This window comes from Siphateles boraxobius, unplaced genomic scaffold (assembly GCF_051911475.1).
Source record: "Siphateles boraxobius isolate OS27281-9 unplaced genomic scaffold, OSU_SipBor_1 26, whole genome shotgun sequence".
Classification (NCBI taxonomy): domain Eukaryota; kingdom Metazoa; phylum Chordata; class Actinopteri; order Cypriniformes; family Leuciscidae; genus Siphateles; species Siphateles boraxobius.
Window position 1 is genome coordinate 16,598,578 of NW_027508876.1, and position 22,304 is coordinate 16,620,881.

General features: G+C 38.0%; 3 protein-coding genes across 6 annotated transcripts; 2 read left to right on the forward strand and 1 right to left on the reverse strand.

The window, feature by feature from the left end:
- Positions 1-4: 4 nt before the first annotated feature.
- Positions 5-11,757, forward strand: eif2s3 (eukaryotic translation initiation factor 2, subunit 3 gamma). Of its 3 annotated transcripts, none has more exons than XM_077244504.1 (13): positions 5-108; positions 1,166-1,234; positions 2,051-2,114; positions 2,566-2,693; positions 2,970-3,091; positions 6,117-6,211; positions 6,312-6,470; positions 7,393-7,527; positions 7,618-7,712; positions 8,822-8,966; positions 9,084-9,253; positions 11,052-11,224; positions 11,418-11,757. In XM_077244504.1, the coding sequence occupies exons 2-13, from the start codon at positions 1,166-1,168 to the stop codon at positions 11,479-11,481; spliced, it is 1,419 nt and encodes a 472-aa protein (XP_077100619.1). In that variant the 5' UTR covers positions 5-108; the 3' UTR covers positions 11,482-11,757. The 3 variants fall into 3 exon arrangements, with proteins under 3 accessions (XP_077100619.1, XP_077100618.1, XP_077100620.1); XM_077244503.1 differs by lacking the exon at positions 5-108 and adding an exon at positions 731-785; XM_077244505.1 differs by lacking the exon at positions 5-108 and adding an exon at positions 883-1,033.
- A 790-nt stretch (positions 11,758-12,547) lies between these two features.
- Positions 12,548-20,555, forward strand: zfx (zinc finger protein X-linked). Of its 2 annotated transcripts, none has more exons than XM_077244507.1 (8): positions 12,548-12,995; positions 14,257-14,355; positions 14,452-14,769; positions 16,377-16,529; positions 16,605-16,742; positions 16,826-16,960; positions 17,302-17,451; positions 18,268-20,555. In XM_077244507.1, exons 2-8 carry the CDS (start codon positions 14,289-14,291, stop codon positions 19,500-19,502), a joined length of 2,196 nt encoding a protein of 731 aa, XP_077100622.1. In that variant the 5' UTR covers positions 12,548-12,995; positions 14,257-14,288; the 3' UTR covers positions 19,503-20,555. The 2 variants fall into 2 exon arrangements, with proteins under 2 accessions (XP_077100622.1, XP_077100623.1); XM_077244508.1 differs by having other exon boundaries at positions 14,455-14,769.
- A 61-nt stretch (positions 20,556-20,616) lies between these two features.
- Positions 20,617-22,286, reverse strand: LOC143751791 (lipocalin-like). Its single transcript, XM_077244509.1, has 6 exons — positions 21,936-22,286; positions 21,716-21,855; positions 21,545-21,624; positions 21,337-21,450; positions 21,150-21,251; positions 20,617-21,055 (listed from the first exon to the last, which is right to left on the reverse strand). The coding sequence occupies exons 1-6, from the start codon at positions 22,026-22,028 to the stop codon at positions 21,036-21,038; spliced, it is 549 nt and encodes a 182-aa protein (XP_077100624.1). The 5' UTR covers positions 22,029-22,286; the 3' UTR covers positions 20,617-21,035.
- Positions 22,287-22,304: the final 18 nt, after the last annotated feature.

The window sequence follows — 22,304 nt, forward strand, 5'->3', positions numbered from 1 at the left end:
GCCTACATGTACAACATGTTTTAGTTCACCGTCACAGACATTACAATTGCTATGAGAAAATAAATCATGACATATGATTGAAGTTCTACTTTCATTATAAATTAAGAGGTAAGGAAGTTTGAGCGTGTGAAACCTCATTTTTTAGATAACGATAGATAGATAGATAGATAGATAGATAGATAGATAGATAGATAGATAGATAGATAGATAGATAGATAGATAGATAGATAGATAGATAGATAGATAGATAGATAGATAGATAGATAGATAGATGTGTGTGTGTGTGTGTGTGTGTGTGTGTGTGTGTGTGTGTGTGTGTGTGTGTGTGTGTGTGTGTGTGTGTGTGTGTGTGTGTGTGTGTGTGCGTGCGTGCGTGTGTGTGTGTGTGTGTGTGCGTGCGTGTGTGTGTGTGTTGTTTTTTGCATGTGTTCATCATTTCTTTGTATGACTGTGGGGCCAAACAATATGTCCATTATATGTATAAAAATATCCACAATTTAAATGTACAATTTGTCATGTTTCATTACATTACCACACATAGAACCAAGTCTCCAAGCATAACTGCTCAATATGCTTACAAAATCTTCAACAAAAAAAAAATATATATATAATAAAATAATAATATTTGAATAAAGGGTGAAGATGTAAATTTTCTTAGGCCGGACATCACTTTTGGCCTCAACTGTTTGGTACTTGTCACTAGTAGTGACATTACTGTCAAAACTACAAAACGCGTGACGTCATAACCCGAAGACGGACCCAGGTTTCATCCCAATCAGTCTAACGTGTGTTTAAGTTTTCTACATGTTAATTACAGATTAGATACATTATGTTGTTGGATATGTTGGTATTTTATGTTTGTTTATGCTAATTATAATCTAGGATGCCATTTCCGGTCTGTTTTCTCCTTCTTGGGATTTACTGGCCTTTTCTAAAAACTGATTGCATCATCCCATGCTTACAGGACGCTGTTCGACAGATGCGTTATAATTATCTACCTATTTTTTGGTGTTCTGCCGTGTAATAGGGAAAAGTAGAACATTATCTATATGCATATATACAACACTACAAAATAATTAGACAGTTTATAAATTAATGGCACACGTGTATTTGTAAAAACGGTCAGGCGTTTGCTTGATCATACTCTCATTCCTTTTCTTTCAAGATGGCGGGCGACGAGTCTGGAACAACGTTGGGTCAGCCTCATCTTTCTAAACAAGACCTCAGTACACTAGTAAGTTTTCATATTTTGTTATTTAGTGTAATATAAAATGTTCAAGGTGTACTGGCGCCATCGCTAGTTCGAGTTCAGTGCTCTTGTGCTCTCTGATGAAGGCAGGCGTGCTTTTTAGCTGTGCCGGTGAAAACTCACCACATGATTCATTCTAGGATGGAGAAGGACCCCGTGTAGAAATTACGGATATATACATATAAGTTACATATATAAAAATGTCGTGAAACCATTGTCGGTTGTCATTACTCAAATGTCATTCTGTTTAATATACTTCCTGTCATGTTCTACTTTGGTCATGTGCTAATCTTACCTGTTTCTAAGCTAATTATTCACCGGTGTCTCATGTAATGGACTCGACAGTAGATCTTCCCTTATGGCAAACTTTATTAACATGTATTCCTTGAAATTAACACAGTGATTATTTTAGATACTGTGACCTATTTATTAATTACTTGCAAATAATACAATAAAGCTTTAAAATAATTATTGCAAGCTACACTCTGAATCAAAAGCTAGCAATAGCAATTAGTTGATTCAATTTAAGCTTGCAACAGCAAATTGCAGCTTATCTCTTTAGGGGTGGGAACTTTTTCTCTCTCTAAGAGAGAGGCTGTTACAAGTTTTGGAAGGAAAATTTTTTTTTTGGGTGGTCTTCGCCCATGACTTGATTGATTTAATGCACTTGTCACTACTGATATTTTTTCTCTCTCTCTTTTTTTTTTCTCGTGTACAAGGTTACACCCAAAACAGTTTGCCATATTTTGGGGGGGCTATTTGTTTGATGATTAGCATTAACAGATCTGTTTTGCTTTATAGGATGTTAGCAAACTGTCTCCTCTGTCCCAAGAGATCATCAGCAGACAAGCCACAATAAACATAGGTGAGATGTCTTTGAACTATTTTCTCCATACAAACAGTCACATTTGATCTAAATCCAGGTTTTATATTAAAGTCACCATGAAATCAAAATGGACAGTTTTTGGAATATTGCTGTATTTATTATAAATTATTTATCAGTTCACCTTTTTTAAATTCATGTGCTCTTTCAATCTGTAATCAAAATAACTTCTCCCTCTTGGATCAACATCTCTTCTCTGATGATGTGTTTACTGATGCGAGGGCGGGACAACCTGTCACTCGCATGACATCACAGCAATACCAAACCACATCAACCCAATCAATTCCCAGTGGACAAAATAAAGTCCCCCTCTACATTTTTTCTCGTTTGAGAAGTCGCTTTCACTCGGATATACGGTCACAATAGGGAGAAAAAGATGATTGCAGCTTCCGTTTCTTGCTGGCTTTATTTATACCTATGTGTTTGTCTTTAGGAACTATTGGTCATGTAGCCCATGGAAAATCAACAGTGGTGAAAGCCATCTCTGGAGTTCACACTGTCAGATTCAAGAATGAGCTGGAGAGAAACATTACAATCAAGTTGGGTTATGCTAATGCAAAGGTAACAACATTGTTTGATTTCAAATCTCTAATTAATGCAAGCTACACTCTGAGTCAAAAGCTAGAAATAGCAATTATTTGATTCAATTTAAGCTTGCAACAACAAATTACAGTTTACGTTTTTATGGGGGGGTGATTTTCTCCTCCAAGCGAAGCTGTTACAAGTAATTTCTTGGAAGAAATGTGAAGTAGGCTATTTATTACTGAGGGTTTGATATTTTTTGTCATGTTTGTTTGCATGAAGTTTATATCTTTTGCTTTTAATTCCTTTATCTAGGTGTATAAATTGGATGATCCAAGTTGTCCACGGCCAGAGTGTTACAGGTCATGTGGCAGCAGCACACCTGATGAGTTCCTCACAGACATTCCTGGCACCAAAGGCAACTTTAAATTAGTTCGGTATGTTTTCTAATATACATAAGTTTTTGCTGCCTAACATTTTTGTGGAAACAGTGATACCAACATTTGTGCTAAGATTGAAAAAAGAGAGAGAAATAAATACTGAATTAAATTGATCAAAAGTGACAGTGAAGACATGACAATGACAATTTATTTATATAGCACAATTTAAAACAACAGCTGTTGACCAATGTGCTTTCCACAATGTAATTAAATTCATTTAAAAATTAACCAACAGGGAAGACAGAATGACAGAAAAAGACCTAAAGTTCACACAGGAATTAAATAGCATATAAAATCACAACATTAAAACGCATAATAAGAAAAATTTAAAAATCACATAAAATCACATTATTTACAACACAAGATACAGTGTTAATCGAAAGCCTTCGAAAATAAAAAAAGCTTTTAGTCTTGGGGCAGCGATGTAAAACGCTCGATCTCCCCTACATTTGAGCCTCGATTTTGGGGTACACAATAGAGACTGATTTGATGAGCGGAGTGATCATGCAGGTTTATATTCAGTCAATAGGTCAGTTAAATAAGTTGGTGCTAAGCCATTTAAAGATTTAAAAACTAATAATAGTACTTTAAATTCTACTCTGAAATGCACGGGTAACCAAAGTAGTTAGCGTAAAATAGGGGTAATATGCTCCCTCTTTTTTACACTACACAAAAAACGTGCCTTAGCATTTTGGACATATTGCAAGCGGGATAGTGATTGCGGACTAATCCCTAAATACAATGAATTGCAATAGTCCATCCTAGAGGAAATAAAAACGTGAATTAATTTCTCAAGATCTTTAAAATAGAGAAACGGCTTAGCTTTTGCAAGCAGACGCAGTTGGTTAAAGCAGGTTTTAATGACAGAATTTATTTGGCGGTCAAACTTTAGATCATCATCCAGAATAAAGCCCAGATTTTTTACCCAGGGTCTCAGATACACGGACATCTCACCCAAATCCAAATTTATAATCAGTTATAATGATGCAAAAGATTTATATTTAATCAATGCTTTAATACATATAATAAATAATTATAATTAATGCAAATAAATTCTGGTCATTGAACATTCTATTTAAAGAATGCTAAAAAAAAGTATCTCCATTTCCTAGAGATGCACCGATTGATCGGCTGGTGACCGTAATTGGCCGATTTTCACGTGATCGGCCATGACCGGCGACCGGCCGGTCAGTCTGACAAATGCCGATTTTATGCCGGTCAAATGCACTCAGGAGCCGCATGATTAAAAGGTTAGTTCACCCAAAAATGAAAATTAAGTAATTAATTACTCACCCCCATGCTGTACCAACCCCGTAAGACCTTCGTTCATCTTCGAAACACAAATGAAGATATTTTTGATTAAATCTGAGAGGTGGATCACTGCTACATAGGCTGCCTGAGGGAATGAAACTTGACGGCCCAGAAAGTCATTAAAGAACATGTTTAAATATTCCATGTGCCTACAGTGGCTCAACTATAAGTTTATCAAGCGACGAGACTACTTTTTTTCCGAAAAAAAAACATAAATAACGACTTTATTCGACTACTCCTTTTCTTCCTTGTGGGCCTGAGACGAGAGTTCAAGAGATTTCCACGACGCATGCGCGAGAACTGAACAAGAAGTATTAGAAGAAGAACGTCCTCTTCTCAGTTCTCGCGCATGCGTCGTGGAAATCTCTTGAACTCTCGTCTCAGGCCCACAAGGAAGAAAAGGAATAGTCGAATAAAGTCGTTATTTATGGGGTTTTTTTCGGGATAAAAGTAGTCTCGTCGCTTGATAAACTTATAGTTGAGCCACTGTAGGCACATGGAATATTTAAACATGTTCTTTAATGACTTTCTGGGCCGTCAAGTTTCATTCCCTCTGGCAGCCTATGTAGCAGTGATCCACCTCTCAGATTTAATCAAAAATATCTTCATTTGTGTTTCGAAGATGAACGAAGGGCTTACGGGGTTGGTACAGCATGGGGGTGAGTAATTAATTACTTGATTTTCATTTTTGGGTGAACTAACCCGTTAACATCGCGCAACATCAGCATCACACGTGTACATGGAACACACAGCGTGTATTTTTTCCGGCGTGCATGTTAATCAATGAGTGCATTCACAGCGACAGGAGGAGCAGCGCGTGAGCGTCGAGCAGCAGTCAAACAGGGGTTTTGGCGCAGAGTCTATTTTTGCTGCGCTGCTTACGCTCAATTAAAGTGAAAGCACACTTTTGTTGGACAAAATAGATATGATTTCACACAAAAAGTGCCCAAAATGCACAGAATTTGCATGTCTGGTGTGTTTTAACAAGAACTGGAGTAGGCTATGTCAGAAAAGAAAATGAAGACTCAAAAATATTGATAGAAAATTTACCAAATTTACCAAATTTCTGAAGGATCATGTGACACTGAAGACTGAGTAATGATGGTAAAGAAATTCAGCTTTGACATCACAGGAATAAGTTAATTTTTTTTAAATGTATTCAAATAGAAAAAAGTTATTTTAATTTAAAGTAATATTTTACAATATTACTGTTTTTCTGTACTTGATTAAAAGCAGCCTTGGTGAGCATACGAGACTTCTTTCAATAACAAATTTTAATATTTTCAAACTTTTGATGTGTGTGTGTGTGTGTGTTTATGTATATATATATATATATATATATATATATATATATAAAATAAAATCAAAAGTTTTAAACATTACATTTAAATATGTTTTGCCATCCATGCCATTCGTGGACTCGCTAATTAATAATAACACTATAAATTACTATAAATTCCCTTGATTGAGGCGTGACAAAGCTTACGTAATAAAATGTTGGTAATACGTACATAACACTCCGTCATTTTTTCATCAGCGAAACAACAGTAATTTTCTTAAAATCTGCCTGTTTCAGGTGATTCCATAAGGCAATACGTGTAATATTATTCTGTATTATATCTTTACCATGTGTATTGACAGTTTGGTTAGTTTTTTTGTTTTTACACTTCTGAATTCAGTCTTTATATTTAGTTTATATAATTCTTTTTAGACATGTCTCATTTGTGGATTGCCCGGGTCACGACATCTTGATGGCCACCATGTTAAACGGTGCCGCCGTAATGGATGCTGCTCTACTCTTAATTGGTGAGTATTTACCTCGCAACCTTTAGCTGTTTTTGTCTTGCAAGTAATTACCCGATTCTTATGTTGTTAGAGTAGCTAAAGATCTTTTTTACTCTTTCAGCTGGCAATGAGTCATGCCCTCAGCCACAGACGTCAGAGCATTTGGCAGCCATTGAGATCATGAAGCTCAAGCACATACTGATTCTACAGAATAAAATCGACTTGGTGAAAGAGAGTCAGGCCAAAGAGCAGTATGAACAGATCCTGGCTTTTGTGCAGGGTAAGTGTTTTAGCTTGATGCTCTTCTGAAATTTTCATTTACCTACTACAGTACACGGATCCATTCAGAATTACTAAACACAGCAACATACACATGACAAATCAAAACATTGTCTTGAATGTGAGTGGAAACAATGTGAATGTACTGACGTGTCTGTGTATAAATACAATGAATTTGCGATCAGATTATCAAGGACGCACATACATGGTTTGTTTGGTGCATCAATATTACAGACTCAAAACGTGCTTCCTGTACCACTTCTGTACTTCAACGCAATCATCTTTGCATTGATTACAATTCGCATCCATCAGAATATTACTAGCAAGATGCTGGTTTGCTTTATCCTTCCCGAGAAATGTAGTTTGCGTATCATCTTGCCATACAGAGGTAGTATATTTTGACGTTCAGTCTGTATTTCACACAGCGTGATGCGTATTTCATGGTGACTCGCGCTCTTCAAAAACAATCACCGAATATGACAGAGCTTGTGTTTTAAAGTGAAATGCACTGGAATGAATGATTAACTGAAACTGCAACGCAAGTCTCTATTCTCTGCCATCTCTGATTTAATCAGTAGTTTGCGTTAAACACGTTACCGTTGACAGCCCTGATTTTTTTACATTTTAATTTTAAATTCTTTTTTTCCACCTCCATATAATGAAAAAGATTAAGGACTGAATCTGTCAGGCTCCAAAAAAAAGCCTCAGAATGCATTTCAAACACATTCAAGTCTATGACATAAGGGTGTGTAGATAATGTCAGAATGGCAATATTGGATGAACAATCCGTTTAACATGGACCCTTTCTATTACTCTCTATAATCATAGCTTATGTGTCCTCTATATTGCGTTGTACAAACTGATGGGTAAACTACAGCTTTATAATTGGATGGTTTAACTTTCATTCATTTATTTTCCTACAGGAACGGTTGCAGAGGGAGCTCCAATCATCCCAATCTCAGCCCAGCTCAAGTACAACATTGAGGTTGTCTGCGAGTACATAGTAAATAAGATCCCCGTGCCTGTCCGTGACTTCATCTCTGAGCCTCGCCTTATTGGTAAGTGACTGTTTTAATTTGAACGCTACTAAAGAGGATTCCCTGAGCTCAATGTCAAATTTTAGATGAGTGATTGTGTTTTTCCCACAGTAATCAGGTCTTTTGATGTCAATAAGCCTGGCTGTGAAGTAGATGATCTGAAAGGGGGTGTAGCTGGAGGAAGTATCCTCAAAGGAGTCCTGAAGGTAACTTTTGACCTGTTTGATCCAATTTAAGCAACGCTATAGTGTATCTCCTCTTCATTGTCTTGCACCAGATTTGCCATTTCTTGCCCTGATACTTACTGATGTTACTACACTCTTCCACCAACACACTTGTTTGTTTGTTATTTCAACTCATCCCTTTTCTTGAAAATGGTTTAAAGATTAAAATGTGAGGTTTATCTTTTTATAATCTTTTTTGGTTTTGTCAACCTGTATTTGAACAGTAAAGTTTTTTTAAAGTGCCCCTATTATGCAATTCAAACATTACTTTTCATGCAGTGTGAATATAGCTGTTTGTGAATGTAAAAGGTCTGCAAAGTTTTAAAAAGTGCATAGTGTACAACAAATAGGTATTGTCTCCTAAAAGAAAGAATTGATTCTTAACTGCTGAAAAGAGTTGTCAGCAATTCCAGTTTCACTTCCTTTTACATACCTACGTAACAATGTAACATATTTGCATAATGTCTTCATTGGCTGCCGACAAACGGAATTGTTACGGGAAAAACGACACCATTGATACTGTTTGTATCACTGTGTATCAAGTGCCAAGGAAGGCTCCGGAGCTGAAATTCAGATATTTTAATAGTCATTTAGTTTCCGAAACAAGCTGTAAGCGGTAGACCAATCACAATAGACTGGGCCATCTGACCATCAGAGCAGAGTAGGCTCATGGGAAGGAGGGTTTAGAGAGACTGAATCTTTGAACAAATCGTTTTCAGACTCGTTGAGAAATGAGGGGATGTGCAATGTATATTATGAGAAGATTAAAGTGTTTTTTTGTTTTTGTTTTTACATTGGATGTATATAAACCTATTGCAGAAGACCTCCAAAACAAAATTAATAACTTTTAAAATGGCATAATAGGGGTACTTTAAATCATGTTTCTTTTTTTATGGATTAGTGTGTTACCATAGACATTTTACTACCCCGCGTATACGGTATTAATTTTGTTTGTGCATGTCTTAAAAACCTTTAAGATTTGATTTGAAAAACCCTGCAGTTACTCTGTGAAGCTCTTTCATTGCCTGCGTTACTGCTGCTATTCCTGTTCCTCTTTTCATGCTGTTCTCCTCTGTTTATTTTTGTTCAAGGTTGGACAGGAGATTGAGGTCAGACCAGGTATTGTTTCTAAGGACCATGAAGGGAAACTAATGTGCAAACCTATCTTCTCCAAAATTGTCTCACTATTCGCCGAACACAATGACCTCCAGTATGCTGCTCCTGGTGGCCTTATTGGTATGCAGACTTCAACATTACTGAAATAATGTAATATTTGTTAATTGTTTGTTGTTTCTTCTTTTGTATTACTAAAGTGGATGATTTAATATTTGCTATGCACATTCTCTGTTGCAGGTGTTGGTACCAAGATCGACCCTACACTGTGCAGAGCGGATCGTATGGTGGGTCAGGTCCTCGGTGCTGTGGGGGCTCTTCCTGAGATCTTCACAGAGCTTGAGATCTCCTACTTCCTTTTAAGAAGGCTGCTTGGTGTGCGCACTGAGGGTGACAAGAAAGCAGCCAAGGTAAAGCAAAATCTCCACTTATTGTTCCCGGATTTTGAATGAGACTAAATATATTTGTGTTTTAAAGGACTAAAGCTGCATTTATTTCACCAAACATGGTAAAAACAGTAATATTGTCGAATATTATTAAAATTTAAAGTAACTTTTCAAAGTGAACAAACAGGTCTATACTTCTTTTAAGGATTAGTTAATAATTTACTCACTCTGTCGTAGGGATGGGTAAAAATATCGATTCATCAATGCATTTCAATTATTTGTTTCTCAATTCAATATCGATTCATCAAATCCTATGAATCGATTCAGCCACCGGCCAGTGGCGGCGCTGTGGGCAACTCTCTAGTGAGAGCGTTCAGTGCTGTACAAGACGCGCTTTACCGAAACGGCAAGATGACTGAGAGTAGCTGCACTCCGTTCAAGCCTGCACCACCAACCAGGGACGTTTTTAGGCCTATTTTAGGGGGGCTGAAGCTACCCCAAAATGTTCCTAAGCCCCCCTAAATGATAATAAGAACAACAATAAGTCTCCGGGAGTCTCCCGCATATTGATAGCGACTCCCTGATGTACGCAAATTAGTTCAAATCTCCCGAAATCTAGAGCTCGCGAGCTCCAAACCGCGTAGCATGCGCACGACAGAGGAAGAGTCCTTGCGTGTGTGCAAATGTGCGAAGCGCCTCACGAAGCGCTTTTTTATACGAGTATGCACATTTTGTGTTTCTGTTTACATTTCTTTTATAACTTGAATGTATAGGAAGAAAGAAATATACTTTCTATTACAGTTAATAGAAACTGTACCTGTTTGTTACAGTTGTTGTTTGTATTCAACACATGTACAATATTGTAGTTTGTTCTGCTAAATAAACCATGACAGGAAACATGCTGGGGTCAATTTGTTCTTAAACATTGGTAATACTGTACACATTATTTAAAAATAAACTCAGGTACTTATTACTTGTGTATTTACTAATTATTGAATCGATGTCGAAGCTAATAAATCAATATCGAATCGAAGCCTCAAGAATCGGAATCGAATCGAATTGTGAAATTCCTAACAATACCCAGCCTTACTCTGTCGTTCCAAACTCGCAAGACTTTTGTTCATCTTCGAAACACAAATGAAGATATTTTAATGAAATCTGAGAGAATTCTGTCCCTCCATTGACAGCCATGCAACTACCACTCTGTTGCTTCAAAAAGTTCATAAAGAGATTGTAAATTTAAACCCATTTGAATTGAGAGGTTTAGTCCAAATGAACAGATTGAATTTAGGCTTTTCACATATAAACATTGATCAGCGAACATAAACAGAAGCTCAAACTGAACCTTATGATGTGCGAGTTGATGAATGTTTATATGTGAATAAAAGACTAAATTAAATCTTTTCATCACATAAATCGCTTGTCTCTTCAGAACATTTGGACTAATTCACTCGATACATAGGGATTAGTTTTTACGATCTCTTTATGAACTTTTTGAAGCGTCATTGTCAATTGCGTTGCTGTCTATGGAGGGACAGAAAGCTCTCGGATTTCATCAAAAAGATCTTCATTTGTGTTCCAAAGATGAACGAAAGACAGGATGAGGGTGAGTAATTAATGACAGAATTTTCATTTTTGGGTGAACTATCCCTTTAAGAAAAAAACAATCTTAGTGACCCTAAACTTAAAAATGATAGTGTATATAGTATGGCATGCAATATATATACACACATGACCTATTTAATTTATTTTTCATGAACCTTCTGAATTTATTGTACCTGCCATTACAGTTTCTGATTTTTCTTATCGATTTTGCTTACAGGTTCAGAAGCTGTCGAAGAATGAGGTGCTGATGGTAAACATCGGCTCTCTGTCGACAGGAGGCCGTGTTAGTGCAGTGAAAGCTGATTTGGCCAAGATTGTGCTCACTAACCCTGTGTGCACAGAGGTGGGGGAGAAGATCGCCTTGAGTCGCAGAGTGGAGAAACATTGGCGGTGAGCAAAATTTTATTCAAGACCTGTTGTTTTGTGGAATAATGTACATCAATGAATCATTCACAATGAGACCAGGAACTTGTTGTGAAGTAAATGAGTAGGGTCAATTTGATGTTGGCTGTGACAAACTTTATATATTTTCCACATTTCATTATTGCAGTTTGAACAGTCTTTGACCTCTCTCTTTCTCTAGTTTGATCGGATGGGGGCAGATCAGGAGAGGGGTTACCATCACACCCACAGTTGATGATGATTGAGGAGGGACCCTATTCTGTCAATGGCTCGCACTGTCTCTCTGCCGGACATAATTATTAAACCATTTCACACACTCTTGTGCACAGGTCAGCGCAAAGTGAAGGGAAAGGCTCTTTTTGAGTGAAATGCACTGGCCCTGTATTTTAAGATGTTACCATCCTCAGTGGAAGGATTGGTGTCATTTATATGAGAATTGCAACGAAAACATTATTCCTTGGCTTGACAAAGAAATTGTCAACATCTTTCAGTGATGACAAATAAAAACCTTTTGGATCAAACCCTTTGTGTACTCTATTTTCTGAAAATTGTGCTTCATTTTAACTTTTCTATTAAAACCTAATTTCAAGAACAATATTTGCAAAGTTAAGATGTAATTTTTTACAGCAAAGCTTGATAGAAACTAAACCTTAAAAAAAGAAAAGACCAAGATGTTTTGTGGTAAACACGCAGTGACACTTTTGTTTTTTACATCCTGTATTCAATTTAAATATCCTGAACAAATATTGCTATATTAAAAGCATGATTAAGATTATCTAGAATCATGTAATAAGAGGTTTTTGAATGAGCAGCAGTTTTGTCTTCGGTGGCAGCTTTAATAGCTGTATTAATAATCTCAGTACTGGTGTTAGGGTTAAAATAGACTCGATCTGATCATCTCTAGCCAGCCACGTAATTTAAATCTGATGAGTAATTTTAATATAAATATTTGAGTAAGTATTGGAATGAATATTTGTTGTCATTGTTATTTCTAATACTTTATTTTCTGTATTTTTGTATATTATTATACATGTTTGTTTGCTTGGTTCTTGGTCCGAAATAGTTTTTTATGGAAGTATTTAGGCCTGTAACTAATGTTAGAACAAATGTATTTTATGTTCTAGCGTGTTCCTTATAAGAAAATAAGAAAAACGTAAAACCACCGGATCAATAGCAGTACATGCAGTAAACTGTATGAATGTGCTACCCAGCAAATATTTCCAATCAAAACAGTTTGCGTATTAATAAGCCATGATGGTCATTTAAACCATTTTAAAAGCATAAATCCATAACTGGCTAAAATCCCGAGCTCGCTCTTTCCGCATCATACGCATTTCACGCCGCCACAAACTAAACCCCATCAAAATACTCATTCACAACCGACTTCCAAATCGCTCAACAACAACAAAATCATTCGTTTGGGTTTTAGTCAAAACCGCCTAGCATTAAATTCGCCGAAACACAGAAAAAATACAACATATGGGCCTGCCAAAAGAGCCGGACTGCGGCCAATTGTTTGAGACTCCTTCCGCATTTTCCTGCGGCTCCGAGGCAGTGACGTGCGGCTCTGAAGGCGGCGTAAGCGCCGGAGGAGCTGGAGGCTGCAGCGCCGCGGAGCGCATCAGACTCGGCCCCTCCCCTCCGCGCTCTGCGGCGGCCCGCCCTGCTCACACAAGAGCCCCGTCTGCGTTCTGCCCGAGTCTGGGGGTGGGAGAAGAAAACCCGTACGGCCTTGGAAACAAACAAAAAAATATAACAGGTAGGCCGCCGTGTTTAACAGAATTTGAACGTTTATATTTGGTAAATATGCATCTGATGGGATATTTTGGAGTGAATTGTGTATTTATCTGTTTGAGAGATTAACGCCGTTGTAATGGCGCGTAGGCCTTTGTTAGCACCGAGCCGCGGCCTTCAGAGGCCTAAAGTAGGCCGCGGAGACGACACTCTCAAGACCTGCAAGACTGATTCATAAGCAATTACACATTGGTTTCATTTGCAGATGGTTTACGCAAACTGTAGTTGTGTTATAGATTATTTTGAGTGTCACTGTGCTGGCATTTAAGTATATATTTACAAGATTTAATTAATTATTTTAATGTATTCAAAATGGCGATGTCGCTTTAAAAAAGGGGGCGTGGTAGGTGTGTTCTAACAGTGGGCGGGGCTCTGTTAGCTCAAGGCTCCGGGATGGAACCACCCCTTATTACTGTCACATTGTAAACAGTACAGATGGGGATAGATGGGTCAACACTAAATTACAGTTTCAAATTATGGGATTCATTGGAGCCTATTTGGCTTACAGGTACTGTACTAAAATTATAATAAGGTTCCTATTGTACAGTAAAATAAATATGCTTGTTGTTAAAATAGTTCTAAAATAATGTAGACTTTCAGGAATATGCACTGGTCAAGATCAGGTGATTAAAATGAATAATAATTGATAATTTACATGATGGCAAGCTAAAAGTCCAGTGAGGGATTTTTTAACAGTTTTTATTTGAATATGATTGAATTGATTTCCATAATTAAAAATGTATTTATAATTTTATGCAATATATCAAGAAAGACATGTGATATTTCCATGTTATGGCCTATATCTGAGAAATGGCGATTATTGAAATTCTATAAAATTTTATCTAAATTTAAAATAAAACATTTTAAATGTATAATGCACAGTATGATTGCCATCTTAAAAATTGTAGGCTATTTATTATTTTATACAATATATCAAGACTTGTGAATGGGATCAAATTAATTGCATAACAGGAATGACGATAATTGCTTTAGTGATGGGAACTACACAAAAAATATCCATATTTGACCTGTTATTGTATTAATTTCTTTTGTGATGTTATGGTTATCTTTGTGATATCCTAGTGTATTATGTAATCCTATTGCAAGATAATTCTGATATAATATATAATTTAATGCTGATTTTATGCTGTGAAATCAGACTTTTTAGTCTTATGTTCTTGTTATGTTCTGATGGTTTTCTTTTCTTTTGCGTTTTGTCCCTGTAGGTCTTATATTATGCGGATAACCAGTGGAGACAATGGATGAAGATGTAACGGCTCTCTCTCTCCATTCCCATGAGGCCAAGATCATATTCCATGGGACAGGTAAAACAAACAGTGACTATGAGAAAGTCTCTCAGATTGTGGTTTTATTGAGTATTAAGATATTTATACATGCAAATATGTGTGTTCTTCTCCAAGAAGAGGGTGATGGAGAAGACGAGGTGGTAGTAGAACTGCAGGAGTCGGTTCTCGTGTCTGACGTAGAGGGTGAGAAGATTGCGGTGCACAGCCTCGCACATGAGGAGCTGGTCATCCAGGAAGCCATCGAGGATGTGGTGGCGGAGTATGTGCCATGCTCGGATGAAGACGAAGAGCTGGGCACTATTGCGGTGGAGACCTGTGTGATGTCACCTGATGATGTGGCTCTGGAGGATGAAGGACTACAGGTTGATGTGGTGACTGACGCTCAGGTACAGGAGGATCCTGACACCTGTGGAGACTACCTCATGATCTCTTGTGAGTGGCTTCAGCCATTTCTTGAAAAGGATCTGAATATTAATGACTCATTGTTCAGAAAGTTGCTTTTGTTGGCAACAATAAGCAGCCTACAGTTAGGGTTCAGTCATATTTACCATTGTTCTGCAAAATTTCAACGGAAATCCATTAGATTGGGATTTTTTTTTTTTTTTGCAATGGGTTCAAGTTGATCACGTGAATTCGGCACATTGACCAACAGAAAGCTGCTTGTCTTGAAAGTGACATCTATTGGCGCTTTTCCACTACACAGTACCAGCTCGCCTTGGCTCGGCTCGGCTCGACTCGACTCGCCTTTGTTTGGTTTTCCACTGTGTAAAAGTTGTACCTGTACCTGCTTTCGGGTACTTTTTTTCGTACCACCTCCGGCGAGGTTCTAAGCGAGCTAAGGCGATACTAAAATGTGACGTGAAAACAATGCCGACTGCTGATTGGTCAGAGAGAATCGTCACTATTCACTGCGTCATCATTGCACGCGCCAGATGGAGTATCCAGAATAACCCCGCCTTTTTTAAATAGTTTAGCCAGAGATAGTTACTAAACTTACTACTATTATTATGGCAACTCGGAAGAATACGCCGTGGTCAAACGAGGAGTTGCAGACATTCCTTTGTTTGGTTGCCGAAGAGAGGATCCAGCGAGAGCTTGATGGGGCAACGAGGAACGAAAGGCGTCGCTATGACGACCGGGTACTATTTGTGGCGATACTTTCTGCAATGGAAAACGGAACGAAAAGCGAGCCGAGTCGAGGCGAGCCAAGGCGAGTCGAGTCGAGTCGAGCTGGTACTGGTAATGGAAAAGCGCCATAAGTGAGCTGGGCTTCAAACATCGCTACACTGTTAATAGACAATGGATCCTTTTTGTTGAAATTTTTCTTATGTTACTGCACCTTTAGACTGTATTACTCGTTACGTCTTCTTCTTCTTATTATTATTATTATAATTATTATTTAGGATGCAAAATAGATTGGTGCCAATACCATATCAGTTATCGGCCATTATTTATTATTTTAATTTATTTATTATTTTAAGTTATTGGTTGATATTGGATGTTTAATTATTCATGGTTGTTTGCTCTATTTTTACATTTAGATTACATTTACCATCATCCAACTCTCACTGAAAGTTAATCTTGATAAGTAATAATAATTTAATAACACTTTTAAATGTAGTCTTTAGGAATGAATCTCCATTTTTCATACTGAACATTGTAATATTTTCATGCCTAAATTTACTAGTATCATTTAAAATTAATCAATTTAAATAAACTAGAATGGAATATTAATATCAATATTTAACAATTGTTGTCATAACAAATAAAACATCATACTGTACCTCATAACATGAAAATAATTATCAGCATTGGTGCATATCTTATTATTATTAAAGTTAATGATTTATTAAACACTAGTGTATTTAATCGTACTGCTGTTGCTGGCTTTTAAAGCTTCCACTTTTGTGTCAAACAAGTGGTAAATGTGACGAAGAGTTTATTACTTTATTCTTTTCACCATTTGACAATACATGCAGGACGCAAGAATATGCATGTTGCTTGTTTGTCACCATTTGCTTGTCTTGGTTTTATTTCAGTGGATGAGTCTGGAAAGGTGGTTTCTGATGGGGATGCTAAAGTCACCATTGAGGGCACTTTAGAAGACGCAGAGGATGTGGACAAGGATGATGAGGGTCAAGAGGTCATCAAAGTGTACATTATCAAGGCTCACTCAGGGGAGGAGGACTTGGGTAAGTCAATCTCCTGCATGGCATTATACTTCATTACAAACATTTGGTGTTTATACATTTATGGATCATTTACAGGAGGCACCGTTGACATAGAAGACGCAGAGCTTGATGTAGATGAAACCGTGGAGCTGGTGGATCACTCTGGAATGCCTATAAGACAGAAGATGGTGTACATGTCAATGGATGAAGCCAATCAAAGCCAGGATGACATCAGTGAGTCCTGTTACTGTCAGTTTGTTATGAAGGCATTTCCTCCAAGTGCCTCTGCTGATACTGTGAGTTCTTGATGTCTACAGATGTGGCTAAAATCACAGATGAGGTCTATATGGAAGTGGTGGTGGGTGGTGAGGACCCTGGAAATGCTCAACGAACACTTGACAACGCATCACTCAGCAAAGACTTTATGCCTGTGGCCTGGGCAGCTGCTTACAGTAAGTCAAACACATACACGTCTTATTCAAAAGTTGCATTGTGCAATGTTTTACACAAAAAAATGTATGGCTATCAATTTACTACATTAATTCTGTACATTTAAAGATAAAGAAAAATATGCATTTATGTCCCCTAGCTCCTTTGTACATTCCCTAATAAGGAAATTGTATTACTAGGAGATGGACATATGCTATAAATTAATTTAACCAAGTTAACTGATAATCACAATTTAAAAATGAGCCCTTTATAATACATTCATTTGTCTTTAATCTAAAGTACAAATGTGTTTGGGATATATGTGGTTTGGTTCTAACCTTAGAAATGATGTAATGTGTGTCAGGTGGGGAGGAGAGTGAGAGCTGTGAGAACAGGAATGGAGCCGCCAGCGCTCTGCTGCACGTTGATGAGTCTGACGTGATCGAAAGACTCAGTCGTCAACGAAGCAAGAACAAGAGCAAAAGACGTTCTGAACTTCGTCACATTCAGACAGGTACATCTCTACTGCTTTTGTAATATTTTATTGAATTTAATTATATAATTTGTTTCATTACAGTTGTTACATTTCCACTCAAAAGTTTGGGGTCGTTAAGATATTTTTTATGTTATTGAAAGAAGTCTCACCACGGTGGAATTTATTGGATCAGTAAATAGAGTACTCTTGTGAAATATTATTAAAATTTAAAATATATATATGAGGGAGAGAGAGAGAGAGAGAGAGAGAGAGAGAGAACTTTTTTCAGCTAGGACACTTGAAATGAATCAAAAGTAAATAGAGATGAAATAGAGATGAGTGACAGTGACCGTAGAGATGAATAGACTAAAGTGACAGTAAATATATTTATAATGTTGCAAAAAATTCTATTTCAAAAAAATGCTGTTCTTTCTAACTTTCTATTCATCACAAAATCCTGATAAAATATGTGTCATGGTTTTCACAGAAATATTAAGCAGCACAACTGTTTTGAACATTGATAAGAAATATTTCTTTGAGCAGCAAATCTTATTTCTTATCTCGTATTTTAGAATGATTTCTGAAGGAACTTGTGACATTGAAGACTGGAGTAATGATGCTGGAAATTAAGCTTTGCCATCACATGAATAAAATACTTTTTAAATGATATGAAAATATAAAACAGTTATTTTAAATAGTAATAATATTTCACAATATCACTATTTTTACTGAATTTTTGATCAAATAAGTGCAGCCTTGGTGAGTAAAGGAGACTTGTTTCAAAATCTTAACAACCCCAAACTTTTGAACAGTAGAGAATATTATATTCATTTTGGTTTCCTTTCTCAACTTCAGCAATCATCATTGGACCTTACGGCCAGCCTCTTACGGTGTACCCTTGTATGCTGTGTGGGAAGAAGTTCAAGTCGCGTGGTTTCCTCAAGCGCCACGCCAAGAATCACCATCAGGATGTCGTAAACCGAAAGAAATACCAGTGCACGGACTGCGATTTCACCACTAACAAAAAAGCCAATCTCCACAACCACATGGAGATCCACACCCTCAGCAGTAAAGCCCCATTTGAGTGTGAAGTGTGCGGAAAGGAGTTCCACCAGCAGGCGACGCTGTTCTCCCACCGTCTGCAGCACCACCACCGAGAATCCAAGCTTCAGATCTCACCACCCGCCAACAAAATGCACATGTGCAAGTTCTGTGAATATGAGACGGCAGAACAAGGACTTCTCAACCGACACCTGCTCGCCGTCCACAGCAAGAATTTCCCTCATATTTGCGTAGAATGTGGGAAGGGCTTCCGGCATCCTTCGGAGCTGAAGAAACACATGAGGACCCACACCGGCGAGAAGCCGTACTCCTGTCTTTACTGCGACTACAAATCGGCCGACTCGTCTAACTTAAAGACGCACGTGAAGACCAAGCACAGCAAAGAGATGCCCTACAAGTGTGACCGCTGTTTCCAGACGTTCGCCGAACCCGACGAGCTGTTACAACACGGACTGACGCACGAGGAAGCCAAAACGCACCATTGCACCCACTGTGACCATAAAAGCTCCAATTCCAGTGACCTGAAGCGCCACATCATTTCAGTTCACACCAAAGACTATCCACACAAATGTGAGGTCTGTGGAAAAGGCTTCCACCGGCCGTCCGAGCTCAAGAAGCACTCGGCCGCCCACAAGGCGAAGAAGTTACACCAGTGTAGGCATTGCAATTTCAAAATCGCAGATCCGTTTGTTCTCAGCCGGCATATTTTGTCAGTGCACACCAAGGAGCAGCAGGCTTTTCCTGACAAAAAGGGTCTTAAGAAGACATTTGGACTCGGTGCTCATGGGGGTAAGAAAATTTTGGGAGGCGCCGGTTTGTCCAAGGGCAATCGGGAGCGGCGGGTATACCAGTGCCAGTATTGCGACTACAGCACAGGGGATGCGTCTGGCTTCAAAAGGCACGTGATCTCCATCCACACCAAAGACTATCCTCACCGCTGTGACTTCTGCTCGAAAGGCTTCCGCAGACCGTCGGAGAAGAATCAGCACATCACACGGCATCATAAAGACCTAATTCCTACGATGTGACCTTTGCAACACCAATCAGAAAGCCATCAGGAGAAGGTCCGTTCTGATGTAGCTGTGGTCGTCAGGGCCAAAAGCTGACCGTTGGAAAGCCCGCTAGAGGCTATTTCAAAGAAATCAAAAATCCACCTACTAATGTGTCCGGTCACAAGCTACACTGCTGTAATGTTTTAAAGATGCATTACTCCAAAGTTTAATCAATCTTTGTTGAGAGTAGATCAGACAAACTAACCGTTGTTCTGACCAGCTTTAGGTTAAATGCAAAAATAGGTAAACTTGCATATTAAATCATCAAGGGTGGACGTTAAGTTTTATGTTGGTGCGTCTGGTTATAAATTTGAATTATGACTCCTGTTTCGCATGTTACGCAAACCATGTTTGAATAGCATTGATGATTGTGGCGTGTATATGCACATGCGTTTACAAGTGCTAATGCTTTATTGACTGGTTTCTTAGCTTCAGATCAGCAGAATGTCTAATTAAAATGAATTGGAAATACTCATCTTATGCCCTGGCTCCTAAAACAATTTTAATTTGAGAGAAAATAGGCTGTTCAGCCCAGATAGGCTTTGGGGAAAAACCAAACCAATCCAAATCAAAATGCATCGTCAACATTGGTGCATTAATTTATAAATTCCAGCTGATATTTAATACAGAAAATGACTGGAGTGTTATGTAGAACAGGTTTTCTTGCTAATATTTACAAGAGAAATTATATTGCAAATCGTTCTCAGCTCAAAAAGAGATCTTGAGATTTGATCAGTGTGCAGTCATCAAATCAGGCCGAATGGCTGATAATCTACATTTGTTTTAATTTAGACGCTAGTATGTTTGTGTATTTCTTGAATGTTGCCGTTTGGCTTCTGGTCTGTTTGTTGTAAAACTCACCCTCAAATTATAATTATTATTATTAAGATGTTTAGGATAAATTTTATTTTTTACACAGATACTGAAAATGTATAATTTGGAATAAAGAGATTCTAAAAAGATGTTATGTTATGTGTATAAGAAATATTTGTAAATACAGAAGTAATAAACAGTATTTTGTGTCCAAAATGTTTGTATTTGTTTGTTTGTTTCATTGTAAAATTGAGAATTTGAATGAATCACACCAACATTTGTCATTTGTAAACCAATTTAATCCAACAGCAGTAAACAAAACCACCAACAACGAAAGCACTCTTCATAAAAAAAAAACTTTTTTTTAAATTGCATGTGTGGCATTAGTGACAAAACCAACATCAACAAATTTGCATGACAATAAAGAAACATGAGTTCCAACTGAAAAGAAAAATGCATCATTTTGATAAGGTAATGCTTTGCCATTGTGTCCCCCTGCTTGAGATGTCCTTTGAAAAAGCTCTGGAGTTGCGAAATTGATTTGTCATCATGTGAGAACAACATAACTGTGTTTAAGGCACAAAGTGAAGAAGACCAAAACCGAGCAGACGAAGGCCAGAGAATTCAGATCTGTTTTCAGATGAAATGATCAGTCCAGCTGAAGTTGTCTTTGTCCTTATTTGGTTGATGAGATCCTCAGGCAACTGAGCATTCTCCTGTAAAAGCAGTTCACAGTAAAATTTTAGTTTAAAATGTTATGTATTATAACTGAAAGGCACTTGATAATCGATTAAAATCTTAAAACTGTACCGTTTGGTGGCAGTATGACAATGTGTTCCTCAAGGATGCCGGTGTCCAAAGAGAACTGCCTGAATTTCTCCTTCAAGTCATCAGTAATTTCTGCGGTACGACCTGTGATCATGACACATTCAGAGTTCGTTCAGCATATATTTGTGAAAAACATTTAATCTATATTGTGTACAAAGCGAACTCTTACTGTAAAGTTTGTTGAGAACCTCAGACACATCTCCCTTTGTCTTGATTGTGTGAACGAGCGCGTACTCGTCATATTTGGCGTCAACCACGCGCATGTCATTGTCATTTGCCCAACCTGATCAAATTGAACACATTTAGTCCAAAGGAACAAAGTACGATGAGAAAAAACAATCTGACCATTCGATGAAAGCAAAAGCAGTAAGACTTACGCTGGCTGTGGAAGACAAAACGCCCTGGAGTCTCGGTTTTCTTGGCGAGGTGGGACATCCTCCAGCAGGAACCGTCACTCCTAAGAAACAAACGCAGCACTTAGCCTACAGATATTCTTTTGTAACCATGATAACATTATCAAAACTGTAATAAAGCTAACTTGAGCTTACTTCAGATTCGCGTAAGAGAGGTCAAGGTCCCCTTCCTTGGTAGGCACCAGCTCGGCAGTTCCCATTTTCATGTCAGCCTTGTGACTGACAAACCATTTTGCATTTGTAGCAAAGCCAATGAGATACCACTTTCCTCCCATCTGTAGAGAATACAAAGAGTTTAGTCCAACTTAAACTGAGAACTTCCTCAAATCTTATTAATAACTCTGAGATAATTTACCTTTTCCAGATCGAAGTCAGTCATGGGCATGACTTCAGCGGAGGCGAACACCGCACAGAGCAGAACGCACAGCATCTTCAAGGCGACAGTCATGGCTGTAGAAGTCTTTGTTTCTCTCTCTCTCTCTGAATGCAGCTCAGTTGGAAAAGTTGGCTGTGAGGAGAAAACGAATGGCAGACCCTGTTTTATCTTCAGTGAGCCCCTCAAACCCTCCTTTCTCCAGTCCCTCCCAGTCCCACCTCCAAAGGAGGAATGATAATTACAGTCGTTACACAACGTGCAACATCCACGTGTGGATTTGGTTCGTGAACACTTTTCGTGCTTTTTGTCCCCCTCGTGCAGATGCCTCGTTTGACCTTCAGAATGCAT